This window comes from Phoca vitulina, unplaced genomic scaffold (genome assembly GCF_004348235.1).
Source record: "Phoca vitulina isolate PV1807 unplaced genomic scaffold, GSC_HSeal_1.0 scaffold24, whole genome shotgun sequence".
In the NCBI taxonomy this organism is placed as follows: domain Eukaryota; kingdom Metazoa; phylum Chordata; class Mammalia; order Carnivora; family Phocidae; genus Phoca; species Phoca vitulina.
This window is the reverse complement of record NW_022589727.1, coordinates 24,350,021-24,364,058: the sequence shown is the minus strand read 5'-3', so window position 1 is coordinate 24,364,058 and position 14,038 is coordinate 24,350,021. Positions and strand designations below refer to the sequence as shown.

At 39.1% G+C, this 14,038-nt stretch overlaps 1 protein-coding gene across 11 annotated transcripts in view; it reads left to right on the top strand.

Annotated features, from left to right (window-relative positions):
- The window catches only part of DLGAP1 (DLG associated protein 1), a 905,535-nt gene that overhangs the window by 595,148 nt on the left and 296,349 nt on the right, over window positions 1–14,038 (top strand). For 2 of the 11 annotated variants that reach the window (XM_032421271.1, XM_032421269.1), the window contains exon 1: window positions 3,790–4,217. The exons of 6 other annotated variants lie outside the window; for them this stretch is intronic. In XM_032421271.1, the coding sequence (XP_032277162.1) occupies window positions 4,143–4,217 (75 nt within the window). In that variant the 5' untranslated portion in view covers window positions 3,790–4,142. Of the gene's footprint in view, window positions 1–3,589; window positions 3,753–3,787; window positions 4,224–14,038 lie in introns of those variants that run through there. 3 more of the 11 variants (XM_032421266.1, XM_032421272.1, XM_032421267.1) reach the window with 3 other exon arrangements.

Below are 14,038 nucleotides of genomic sequence, written 5' to 3'. Positions count from 1 at the left end.
CCCCCCCCCCCCCCCCCCCCCCCCCCCCCCCCCCCCCGGGGCCAATTCCTCTATCTGGTAATTGTCATTTTTCCCAAGATAATAACCCTCCCTGAAAAAGGACCCTCATATTTTTCCCTTTCACGGTGTCTTTTTTTCTCTCTTCTCTCCTGTACACCCATCTTTAAAAAAAAAAAAGTTTTTATTGGACTATAAAGGCATGCCATAATCATTTCGCACTCTCATCCTAAGAAGAAATGCAAGGAAAAAGTCTTCCACTGAGAAATTCAACTTTTTGCTCTCTGAATTGCTCCTGACAAATCTGGCTCCCTTGAGAATGCCTCTGCCAAGCCCTGAGAATATGCCAGGCGGGCAGTCACCGGGCAAAGATATCCCAGTATTCAGAAGAAGCCACCAACATGCGGATAGTTTTCACAAAGAGCACACAATTCAAATGGTCAGTTTTTCCCACTCAGAGTGGTATTGCCTCCTTTACTATAAGGTTGCTAGAGGAGTGAAGCCATCAAGAATTATTAATGGAATTTTAGAGCTAAAGAGTACATCTATTCCAACCTCCTCACTTAGCATATAAAAAACTAGCCTCGAAGAAAAGTAAAGGCTTAGTGGGTTATTCTGTTATATTGTTAGTATAGAGGGAGGAGAGAATCCAAGTCACTTAATTTATAGAAATGACTATAACAAGGGTTACAACTGAAGCTTTAGAAATTGTTTAGGCATATCAATCTTACCCACCACCTAGAATAAAGTATTTTGATTAGAACATCTGTCCTGAAGAAAGGATGGGTAATGAGATAGGAGCCCTAGAACAGGATAGTTTATCTATGAAAGTTCTGTAATGGGTGGGAAAACAAACAAACAAACAAAAAAAAAACCACAACAAATTAAAAAAAAAACCTGGACTTTAATAAGTAGTGATGAGATTAGATAAGAAATATCAGATTAAGGAAGAAAACTCTACAAGGATCCAGGAACAGCCTTTGTTAGTGACAAAATGCCTTTTATGTGCTTGCATGATTGCCTACGTTCTTCTTGCCTCAAATTCCTTTTTCTTTCTTTTTATGCCTTTTTGCAGTAAAAGGCTCAAGTAGTGGAGAAAAGTGGAAGGATAAGGAAACTGATATTGATTGAAAATCTACAGTGTATCAGATGCTATAGCAAATGTTTTCACATTTGTTATTCCATTTAATTTTTAAGATAATCCTGAGAGCTTGATATAATAATCCTCTGATTTTACAAGAAAGGAAACTGAGATGAGAACTATCAAGTGATTTTAAAGCCACATGGCCAATAAGTTGAAGAACTGAGAATTAGACTTATATCTATTTGATGCAAAATAGCTCTTTCCAGTACATCCCAGCACAGCCCTGGAATCAAGGGCATGAAAATAGTGAACAGGAGGGAAAAAAATCTGTAGAGCAAACATATTATTATTAAAAGCTTTTCAGTAAAATGAGAATGAAAGCTTGAAGATTTAAGTATGAGATTTAGTATCGTAGCATTATTAGATCTCATATTCAAAAGATTTGGGAATTCTGTTTTCAAGGTATTTACCTTCTTTTAAGCCAGTTTCTTAATGAAATATTTGAGGCTTACAGAGAGGTATAAAGAAAAATAATAATAAAACAAACCCAGTTATACGTAACCCAGCTGGAGAAATAAAACATTAATTACAATGGATCACTTATATACCTTCCCCAATCCCATTTCCTTCCCTTCGTCCCCAGAGTAACAGCTAATCTGACTCACTACCCAAAGGACCTTTGCTTTTAATTCTGAAGTTATTGAAAGATTGAAAGAAATTAATATTTTCTATCATACATTGGGCAATAATTAACACTGGGCCAAGCTAGTTAAACCCTTTAAATATAAACTGAGCTCAAAGGCACACCTTCTTTAATAAATATTGACATTTATTGAGCTCCTATTCTGTGCGAGACTTTCAGACTGGAAAAAAAAATTTCCGTATTTCAGTGTGAGCAGGTAGTGGGTCTAGCAGACAAACTAAACGTACAACAGTGTGTTCTTCCCACCCAGCATGCAGAGTTAGTTAAAGCGCTCCTCGGAAGAAGGGGAAGAAGGAGTTGCACGTTCACAGGGGGAGGGAGGAGAACAGGAAACTCCTGAAACTGGACATTCTGTCCAGCTCTCTTCTTTCTTTAGAAAAAAGAGGGACTCCACCATCCTACCGAAGCTCCTCTCAGGAAGACAGGTGTAGCCAGCCCCTGCCCGCTCCCATGCAATGATTTCATTTATAAGCTCATTCTTAGAAGCAAATTTGGGGAAATGAAGAAAAAAATGTTTTCCAGTTCTATTATCTTAATTACCAACTAATAGTGAAACTGGATTTACAAATGTTTGACTTCAACCTCACAAAGTTTAGTGGATAAAGCACTGAACTTCAAAGGAGAGGGTCTACGTTCTAGTCCCTGCTTGCCATTAACGGGTGAGCGGTCACTGATTAGCCAGTGACCATCATCTCAGCTCTCTGGGTCTCCTTCCTCTGCTATAAGATGAGGCATTTGGCCTAGAGGACCTGCGATCTGAGTTCACCTTTTTAACCTCCTTAGTTACATACGAGGAGTACTAATTAGAGCAATTTTCAAGAGTTGCAAGGCCTGGAAACTCTCATTTAATACATGTCTACCAAAAGTACATGTTTTTCCAGTGTTATCTAATTTGGTCTGTAAAACTCTGTGAAGTATTTTACAGCTGAAGAAACTGAGATTTAGTAAATGAGGTTAAGTAGCTTGCCTAAGGACACACAGTTCGTACGCGGCAACATGGAGGGTCAGAACAGACTCATCTGCCTTCAAAGCCTGGGGTTTTCTCTCTACCATGTCCAACTCCGACCGGGTCCAAATATAAAACAGAGGGAGGAAGTGGCATGTAGCAAATACTTGTTATGTGCCAGAAACCACACAGTATCTCATTTCATACCTGAAGTAACTTTGTAAAGTATTATGTTTACTCCAGCTTTGCAGGTGACTAAACTAAGGCACGAACAATGAAATCACTTACTCAGGAAGGCATAGATAGTAAGTAAAAGAGCTAAGACTTGCTCCGAGATCCGTCTGAGTCTAAAATGTGCTCCAGGAATGGAAATAAATGCTTTTTACGTTCATTTTATTCCCCGCTTTATTCTGTAGCAAATGTATGCACTCCCTTGACCTCAGCTCTGTATGTGCAGTTAGGCACGCAGGTACAGGACATGTGACCCATCTTAGACGAGCAACCGAAGGACTGATCTGTCCCTGGTTTGATTCGAGACTGCACAAAGGTTAAATTAATAGTCACCAATAATAGAATCTAAATACGAGCAAAGTTCTGATTCTCTCTTTGGAGAATTACCACTTGGAATTACTTTAACTTTAGCCATTGCCATGGTTATACAGAAAATGAGGAGTCTGTAGGTATTTGGCCTCTGATTGACATTGATTTAGAAATAAAATACTGTAGCTTGAAATTATGGCAAGATCCAGTTAATACAGTCAATTGTGATCTGTGCTCACTCACAAGCTGTTTGTAGTTAATAAAAAAAAAAAAAAAAAGACTCCCTTTTTTCCCCCAATATTGTTATTTTTAAATGTCAAGAATCAGATGTCGGCTGTTTAGAATCTTGTACCCCTGCCAGGGACTGGTACAGGGTTTGGAGCAGGGACATGGATTTGAAGACATTAAAACTGTTTAATTCTCAGTTGAGATGTGGTTGGCTTTTATACATTTGGAATAGAGCATTTATGGCACATCTCCGGGTAAGTGCTAATAGTTAAGTAAATAAAATAGGAATGGGCTGGAAGGAGTAAAAGGAGTTTTTGTTGTTGTTTTGTTTTGCTCTAAATGACCAGGATTCTTGGTTCTGTATATGCCTCTTTATGTGAACGTTCTGTGTTGAGTGACTAGCATCTAAAGCCATTCAGAGGAGCAAGATTTTAGATTTCCAACTGTTAACCTGAAAAAAAAAAAAAAAATCCCTTCAATCATGTATTTTGCATTCATCCAGCAGCAGAAACAGGAAAAGGGAAACAAAACGCTCTCTCCGGTAGAAGTAGAGACACACAGGGAGAGAGAGAGAGAGAGAGAGAGTGCAAGACAGAGACGGAGAAAGAAAGCCACTCTCAGAGATGAAATTTTAGGAGAGCGAAATGATCGACCTTTTTAAGGCTGAGTGGGTTTCTTCAGTTTGTGTGCAAGTTTCAAGAAATGGAAGGACTGACCAGGTTTGGGTACAACTCTTTTATTACTTTGTATTTGGTGATAGTGTGTTGTTGGTTTGAGTGGGGTTTTCTTTTGGGGGGAGGGGATAGTTTTTGTTATTTTGTGTCTTCTTTAAATAATAGCTGGTAAGACTGAAAGAGCTAATAAACTACTGTATATACAGATGGTAAGTAAACAGGCTGAGACACTGGATACCTACAAATCGGTGTCTCCACAGAGGCTACATAAAATCTTTCATGGACACATTTGATCTAAGATGCTAGGTGCTATTAGAGGACATTGTGTGGCTACTGATTGAAATGTGATCAATTGTTTTCCATGGCAAGGATCCTGAATGCTTACTGTTCCTCTGCAAAATTAAAATTTCTGGAAGGCTGGGTTTTTTTTTTTTCCTTTTTCTTCCTTTTCCTTCCTTCCTTCTTGGGGTTTTTTGTTGGGTTTTTTTGTTTTGTTTTGTTTTGGTTTTGTTTTTTGTTTTTTGTCTCTTGGTTAAATTAGACTCCACAAAAGATCACTGAAGAATCATTCATAACATGCATGAACCCAGGATTTTTTTTTTCCAGTGCAAGTGCAACTATTTTTCAAAATTTTGTTCAAGATTATTTCAATCTTTGCCTAGTGGGAGTTTTTCCTTCCCTGGGTGAGGTTTTCTTTCCTCTTGTTTTAGAACAATTTAAATTATATTAAATCAATTAAAACTATTTATGTGAAATGTGTGACAGTGCTGAGCAATTCTGCTAGTGACTTAGGTTACTTGGTTACTGCAATGCTTGCTTGCTGCCTTTTAAAAAAAAAAAACCGTCAACCACATTAATTAATAATTTTCTTTATTTTTAATTTTAATTGCTTTAATAATACATTAAGGAGTGTCAGGATTCTTGAATGTATTTCCTTCTTGGCTTACACAATCTTCTCCCTGTTTTTTCACTGATCTTAGTAAATATATCCTCTTTGTTGATAGAAAAAAAGGTTACTCCTGCCTGATCCTAACTTTGAATGTAGAATCAAATGCGCAGCTAGCAGAATCCTGGTAATTCTCTCTCATTCTAATTCTCACTATTGCCCATATCCAAATAATAGTGGAGATGTGCGGGAGACAACTGGCAAAACATTGTCAGAAAGCAGGGGTCCAGAAAGAGTCAGTGGTAGCCAAAGGAAGCTCGAAAAAGAAATAGGAAATCCTTCTTAAAATTTGTTGAAGAAACTTTATGATTCTTGGTCTGCAATTTCATTATTCTAAAGTACTTAGCCACCATCAAAGTTTCCGTAACACATGTTTTCTGATCAGACAGAGTCCAATCTACTAATGGAAGGTATAGCGCTGGTTAGCACAGAAGAGAAAAAATTAGCCTTGGATCTCTTCATGGCCAGTGGCCTTTATTTCCTCTTTCTCTATCCTCTTTAGAAAACAGGTTGCTTGGTTGCAAATTAAAGGCAAAAGCTCCAGGTAATCCTTCACACATTCTCTGGAGAAATATTCATCCATAATCTCTTGTCCACTTGAGATCATAGCTTTGCACAACTTTACATAAACAGTGATCTGTGAATGGTAGAGCACACTGGTCTGTTGTTCGAGAGTTTATAGGGGCTACTAAAGAATATATGCAGTATGACCAAGTTGGCTTTGACTTGGTGATTAGATTAGGTTTTCACTATTTTGTTTTAGGTCCAAAGGCAACAACCTCTCTTAGTAGGTTATTGTGCTTCCTAGTATGCTGTTGAATCATGGAGAAATTCCATCTTTTTAGGTCTAAACAGTTGAAACCAGAACTTCACGTGGTTCAAACCATAATACCCCTTGGTCAGATTTTTTTCTGTCATTTGCCAGCTTGGTAGAGAAAAATTAAAATTGGCCTTTTCAGGTAAAACCAAGATAACAATGATATCCACAAAGAGTTATGTGACCTCACTGATTTGTATTACTCATTTGAAACTTTGAACCCATAACTTCTCCCATTGGATAAAAATAATACGTGTGTGTAACTTCCCATCCAGGGCTCATTTATCTGATTCTCATGATCATCTTGCTCATCCCCTATCATTAGGTTCTGTCCCTAGTAACTGCCATTTGGAACACCGTTATGGCACGGGGAAATTTTTTTTTAGTTTATTTTTGTAAATGCATATTTAAATGTTTTTATAAATTCTTAGACTGAAACCACAGTGGGGGTGGGAGGTGTGCTTTAATTTTTTTCAATGAATGATTTATTCTCCTTGAACCCAGTCCTCTCTCTAGCTAAAAGATAAAGATATAAAGAATGAATTAATTGCTGTTATACAATTAACAAAGGTAAAAGAGGGAATATAGTTTAAAGAGAAGCATGTCATCTTGCTCCTTGTGTTGCTTTTGACCAGTTTTCTATTTCTGGTATTTTTTAACTATTTTCTTTCTTCGAGAACATTTGTATGACCAAGGAAATTCTGATTCTTTGGTCTTTTAAGTATAAGAATATATAAAACTATCTTTAAAAACAGTTGTTTTTTTATTTGCTCAAGTTAAGCAATATACCCTACTTTGTTTCCATTTCTAAGATAAAGAAACTTCTAATTACATTTGCAAAATAAGATGTCTAGACAAGTAGATTTTTTCTTTCATGCACTTGAAGTCACCATTCTCTATCAGTTGAAGTTTCTACTCACTGTTCTCACAGAATTAGGAAATTTCCTACAAATTCAGTCTTGTGACATCACAGAACTGTCTGTGAAGCAGAATTACGTGGAGTCCAGTGTTACCATATGTAGTATGCATGTGTACAGATCTATCTATACACATTATACCTGCAGAGACATCCCTGCACCCATACTTCAAGATTTGCATTTATATGTATGCTTTCTTTGATCTCTGATTCATGACATAGGATCCATTTTAAACACACAATTTCACTATGTCCATAGAAGAAGAATGACTATAAAGTGGGGAATCACATTTTTCAAAGATCTCACTAGAAAACTCATTACTTTGCCTTTACACTGATTTTATTGAATTTCATCTCAGACCATTAGTATAAACCAGTTAGGGGTGTCCTACTTCCCTGGTGTGAGGAGAAATCCCTTTCATACAAAGAGACATCCAACAACAACGAAAGGAAATGACTTCTGCTCTGCTTGCTTTTTTTTTTTTTCTCCCACTGTTTAATATTGGCTTGCAGAATTGTCTAACTGCTCCCTGATTTTACTCTCCTGGTGCCTAAAATCTGTGTAAAGAATCAAGCAGGTTTTGTTTTTTTGTTTTTAGAAAAATAATAGTGTTAGCATTTTAGAACCTCCTCATTGGAAGGCCATCTGGTATACCGTCTCATTTACAAATTTCTCCTTGCAAGGTGGATATAGCAATTCCCTGCCTACCTATTTCTCATCTAATAATCACCTTATGGAAGAATTCTTTGAGATTATTTAGTCCAACACCCTCTTTCTAAAAATGACAAAAACAAACCCTAGGGAGACACCTTGGCTGATACAAGATCAGTCATCTTGTCGGTAGCAGGCTGAAACCAGCATACTCACTGTCCAGCTAGAGCCCTCTTCTTTTTCACATTATGTCTCACACATCTGTGCAAACCTTTAAGGCTCTTTTCAAAGACTAGTTTACCCATCCTTACCACATCTTTTTAAGGCAGTGGGGTCAAGGCACAAGGAGGCAAAGGGAGGAAAGACTGATCTCAAATTTAGATTTGAAGCATGTTTATGGCTTAAAAGATTCACAAGAGATGAAAACAGTTGTTAACTAAATGATTACCTGCAATTTATAATTCTGTGGTTACTAATGGGGCAAGGTAGTAAATTTTTAACTTCTGAAAAATAGAAATAGGTATATTTCTCCTGTTATCCCTGTCAGTCCTTCCTGCATCTCAGTGGTCTCATTATGAATAAACCATGTACCAAAGGAGGACAAATGGAGCAGAAATGCCCCATGTTTGGATATGTCATCTTTAAGCACTACACTCGGAGCTCTGGGACTGGTCTCTGAAGACCATGTACTTTCTCTGGATCTTACACTATCTTGGTAGCCAGCTCCCCACACCTCTCACCTTACTTTTCTGGGATAAAAATTGCTAACATAGCTGGGACCATAAGTGTAAAATCATATATATGCATAGCCACTTGCTCTGTCCTGGAATATTTAGGACAATGATTCCTTAACTTTATGTGCACAAGAATCACCTTGAAAGTGGCTAAAAAATGAGGATTTCTGACATCAACCCAAAAGATTCTGAATCTGTCGTTCTGGGGTGATTCCAACACAGAGATCAATCTAAGAGCCACACTGTAACCCAAGTCTAGGGAACTATCAGATTACATTTATCATTGTATTTACTGAAGGGGGCAGTAGAGTCTAACAGATGAAAATGAGGGCTTCAGGTGCCCCATTAGCTTTACTATCGCTGCTGACTTCCAACATGATTTTGGCCTCCCTTCACTTAGTACTTCCATTTCTGTACCTGTAAAATGGGCATGATAAGATGATTCTTTTGTTTGCTCGTGTCCTAGAAAAAAATTCATTTCTGATTCGGGCAATAAACGAAAAACAGTGTGAAATGTTTTGGGTTTACAAATCTTCAGACATCAAAATGCTTCACTGCTTCTTCATGCGTTTCATGTGCCATAACACTTTTTATATTTTGCTTGACCCAACTTTCATTAAACCAGGATTATGTTGAGCACATCTGATTCCCTGGTAAAGGAAAGCTCTCTCCCAGCATCAGATGCCAGTCAGTCTTCATCCCCATGTAGGTTCAAGGCTCCTTTGCCCATGTTCGAACTGAACACACGATGCTTTTGTCCACAGATGAAAAGATCACAAAGGGTAGATCTTTTGCCAGCTCAGCATCAGTGGGTCAGGTTTTCCCATGGCTTATATTTGCCCACAGAACACAATCCTTCTGGCTTCCTGAAGCTTTAGTTTGTTCACGAAGACCTGCTTTTGCTTTCATACCTTAAGTCTGCCAAGACTGCCTTATTCCAAGCAGCTTTGGTAAGTCAACAGGACAAGTGTAATCAACAGCTATGGAACTTGTCTACTAGGGGACTCTATCCATTTGCCTCCCTTAATGACTCATCCAGGTGTTCTGAGGAGTATTTCCAGCACATGACTTTGATGGGTGGGCATTCTTCCGCCACTGCTAGCAGATGACCACAGGCCCTTGTCCACCTCTCTTTTTTGCTCAGGCCCAAAGTCCCATATGAATCGCCTCCATTCCCAAGCTAGCTACACATAGGCCACCTGCCAGCACTAAATAGGTACAGAGAGAGGTGCGCCTTTCAAGTCCCTTTACAAATCCCAACTACGTTTAATCTTTGGAGAATTAATGTCTTTTTTTTCTTTTTCTCTCCTTAACTAGTACAAGTTTAGCTGGCTTTTCCGTAACTCAGGGGGTGTCAGTGAAAGTAACTGTCATTTGTTTGCAAATGAAACCTGAGCTTTCTGAAAATGATTCCCATGTAAAATCTTTCCCCCATAACACTCCTCCAGCCTTCCAGTTGATTTTAGATAGTTTCCTGTTCTCCCACCTCTTGGAAGTATTCCATGGCACGCTGAGCAGACACTTTTCGTCAAAAAAAACCTATAAATAGCTGATTTTTCCTGCTTGCTGCCTTCTCTCTAAGGCTTTCACAAAGGAGGTGAAACATCCACCAAAACAAGAACCCTCTGCAAGGGGTGTGTGGTGAGGCTTATAAAAATTCAGATCCATAGGCCGAAAATTGTCGTGTAGGTCGCTTTGCCATATTTGGCTTATGCAATTGCTGCACAGAAAAGGAAACATTTTATTTCATGCCAGATGATCTCATGAACTGAACAATCAATCAAAAATGTCTCCTACGAGCTTTCATGCTTCTTTAAAAATACATATTTTGACTTTTCATGCTGCTTTTTAAAAAAAATCCCAAAGCCAACTGTTATTAGATTCCATTGGTAAATCTAGATAACCTGTGGCCGTTCCATGGTAGGAAATTGGAAACTCCATCCTTGTTTCTCCTCCAAACTGACCTTGCTTGCCTTCTCTTTGTCCTCTATGCCCCACCCATCAGTAATATCACCCCATCTCGCAGAGTGGTGTTATGGAACTCCCTGGAAGACTGTGTGCATGCTGGGCAAGACCTTAATAACGCCCTTCACTGATCTTACTGCAGTGACCCTCAGAAATCAGTTATGTGAGGTTAATTATACTGCTTCCTACTTCTACCTCCCCATCCCCTGCACCCTACTGAGCACAAGAGAATTGGGCTTAGCTGTGCTTTCTCTTGTTCCTGTCTTCCTCGTCTCTCTTCTTCCCTGATTTTTTAGGTAGCTATTTTATTATATAATTGGGAATGGAAGACTACCACAAAACCATACTTACAAGGAGGAAACTGAGGCCTGGAGAAATTAACTGGCTCGCCCATGGCTCCTCAGGTGTAGAGAGCAGTGCAGAAGCAGGGCCAGCAGGAGATTTTTCCCAGTCCCTCTTACCTCACGTTAGCTCCGCACTCATGTAGCACCAGGCGTTCATTTATCTTGGTATTCTGTGTGTTCAAGAAATTCTGCTGCCTGCCCCACCCCTGCTTTTCCCACTCCAGGCACTGACTAGGTCTAATTTTGTTGTGGTGTAGTCTGTGGCTAGAGTTTCTGGAGAGTGCATCTCGTTGTGCCTTTCTTTATGAATTCCCAGCAAGCGTGCACAGTCAATTGAAGCAGGTGTCAGAAAGAACTTCGATGGCCAGTTAGCCCAGTGCTCTTTACACTTCTGAAACATGGAATTTCTTGTTCAGATGCAGCCAACTTTATGAAGCAATTTAAAATAGAAGCAAGAGTAGGAGGATTCGAATCCAAATCCCTTCCCCCTCAATCCACTGCCCTGCTAAAATCCTGATCAAAGTCCAAAACATGTTAGGTAGCTATCCCAAGGTTGGTAAGTTTAGCAGCAACGGCTCTCCCCGGCTGCAGTCCTGGTGCCCCATCCATGAAAACAGCCGATCATGGGGCACCCAGAGTTCCAGATTGAGTCACACTATAAAATCACTTCTTGGCTTTGACAGGCAAATTCTTATATCACCTCATACCTTCTTCCTTGCCTGTGACCCAGAGAGAGGAACTGACATTTTTGAGAACACACAGGGCCCTTGATTCCTTTCCATAGCACCATACTGAGCATCTTCTCATCGCCATTACATGCCAGATGCTCTTGCATGTGATAACGAATGATGGCAATGAGAAAAAGAAGGCAGAGAAAAGGCGATTGAAAAAGTTCTACGGGCCTATGCTTAATATATATTGTCCTTATTTCTGAAAGTTACTGGGGTAGCTGTTCATACCCTCATTATACACAAAATGAGGTAACTAATTTGCTTGAGATTATACTACTAGTATGTGACATAATGGAGATTTAAACCCTGCTCTGATTCCAAAATCTGTTCACTTTCCAGCATATCATGCTGCCTCTACTTTGGAAATATTCCATTTGTTCTTTTCCTGAAGGATTGTTTCTTGATGAGAATCTATTTTAATAACAATTTTTAAAATGATCAGCTATGGTGAGGGACACCTGGGTGGCTCAGTTAAGTGTCTGCCTTGGGGTCAGGTCATGATCCCCGGGTCCTGGGATTGAGCCCTATGTCAGGCTCCCTGCTTAGCAGGGAGCCTGCTTCTCCTTCTGCCACTCTCTCACTCTCTCAAATAAATAAATAAAATCTTTTTTTAAAAAAGGATCAACTATGGTGAAAAAACAGAACCTGCCTCTAGGACTGGCTATAAATTTAAGTCTAGCTTGGAAAGTGGCCATGTTAGAAAGCAAGGAACATGTGAGATTTGTTTACAAAGTCAGATAGACAAACTGTTAAATTGTAGTAGAACAATAGTATTTCATGTAACTGGAAAATTATACCTCAATCTATGAAACAACCATCTCTCAAGGTTGTTTTGATTATTATTTGTTTCAATGGGAAACAACATTATTGACCCCTTGAGACTGCCAACCTGACTGTAGTTATGATGTTGTTGATAACACTGTAAAGTTATGTCCAAATAAATGCAGTATTAAATGCCCATTTAATATCCTTTGCTTGGTTTAATGTAGGGATGTTTGTGCCCATGAGAAGTGATTTCACTGAAATGATGAGGAAATGAACTAGGAATCCCCAAATCCAATTCCTCTATAAGTCACTTGACTTTATATTTTGTCCTTTTGGGAGACCAGAGTGTTATTTCTCAGGCATATTGTGAGTCAGAATTCTGCTTTGGTGCATGAGCTCCATATATCCCAGGTTGTTAACTAAATATTTAAGAAGTGCACCAGTTTTACTCTTTGTTAAATTACTACTCTAGATCTTAAGGAAAAGATAAGTTCCCCTATAGGTCTACCTTTAGAATGCTTCTTAATTACCTATAAACATATAACTTAATTGAGTCGTATAATATACAGTGCAGAGCACTCATGTATGTCACCTTAGAGGTGGCTGCATATATCCAATAAATATATGCTGTTCAGGGATGTTAGTAGAGTTTAAACTAAATTCTTATAATACGTAACAATATGGAATGGTCAGACTTCAGAAATGCATCAGTATCTGATAAAATGCAGTTAAGTCATGAACTTGGAAGTTAATGTAGTCTGTATTATCCCACTTCTCAACTCATTTGGGATTTTTCCTCATGTACATATATCTCACTGCAGGTAATTCAGTGTTCTAGGAAGCCCTTACTTAATGCCCTCCCCTCTTTGTTTAAACCCAGATGAAATTCATTTGAAGGAATGGATACAGTTTTAATATGTCCCATAGCCTCCACCTTCTCTTGGTTCAATATTTTATAAAATACCCTCATGCATAGGAATGTAATGTTAAGAATTCACTAAAATTAAACCACACCAATTTAATTGCATTTAATTAGATTAATGGATGAATAGAATGTAGCATTGTATTTCTTAGCTTCAACCAGGGATGAATCCACCCAACTATCAAAATATGTAGTCCCTTTGCATTACCTAGATCATAAGTGTATAATAAAAATTTTTGTTAAGTGGTTTAATAGAATTGCCATTCTCAACAAGCCTTTCATTTGACCGAGATTTATTTAGCGACTGTGTGACCCGGACTGAAATCTGGGAGAGGTGACTAGATCAACGGGGGAAAGGAAAGACCAGTTTGGGGAAAGGGACACAACACATAAGGTAGCCGCCCACCCAACTTGTGAAAATAAGTAAATGAAGGACAGGATTTGGTTTGTAGTTGACAAAATGATATAGGATATTTTTTTCTAAAATACTCAAATTTCCCAAAGATGAAGGATACATTTAGCCTGGAGGCCAAACCCAAACAATTTAACTCTCTGAGCAGTATTTCTAAGGATGAGCAATGATACAAGGGAAGAAAGAACAGGGAAAAACTCCCCAGAGAGGCCTAGAAGGCATCAGATATCAACCAGGCTGAGCCCAACTACTAGGCTTCTGGCCCCAGAGGCAGTGGGGCTGCCCAGGCCCTCTAGAAGAAATCTGGGCAGAGAGCAGAGCCCTGGTGGTAAGCGGAGGCATCCTCCCATTCATTCCGCATCTGGTACTCAGCTCAGCCACAGGCCAGCGAGACGGGATGGTGGGATTCTGTAGATGGCCATGCAACACCGTGAACCCAGAGAACGGAGATGCAGCTGGGGCTGCCCTTGGAGACCTAAAAGTTCACAGGCACAAGAGGAGTCCTGAGAGAGCATATGAAGAGGTAGCCCCAGGGAATAATGAATGGGTTTATTATGCCAAAACTGAACTGTATCCCCAGCTCATATATCTGAAGGTGCTACTGTTAGATTAGGAAGATTTCTTCCTAACAAAGGCATCAGATCCCAAGTTAGGGGGAGACC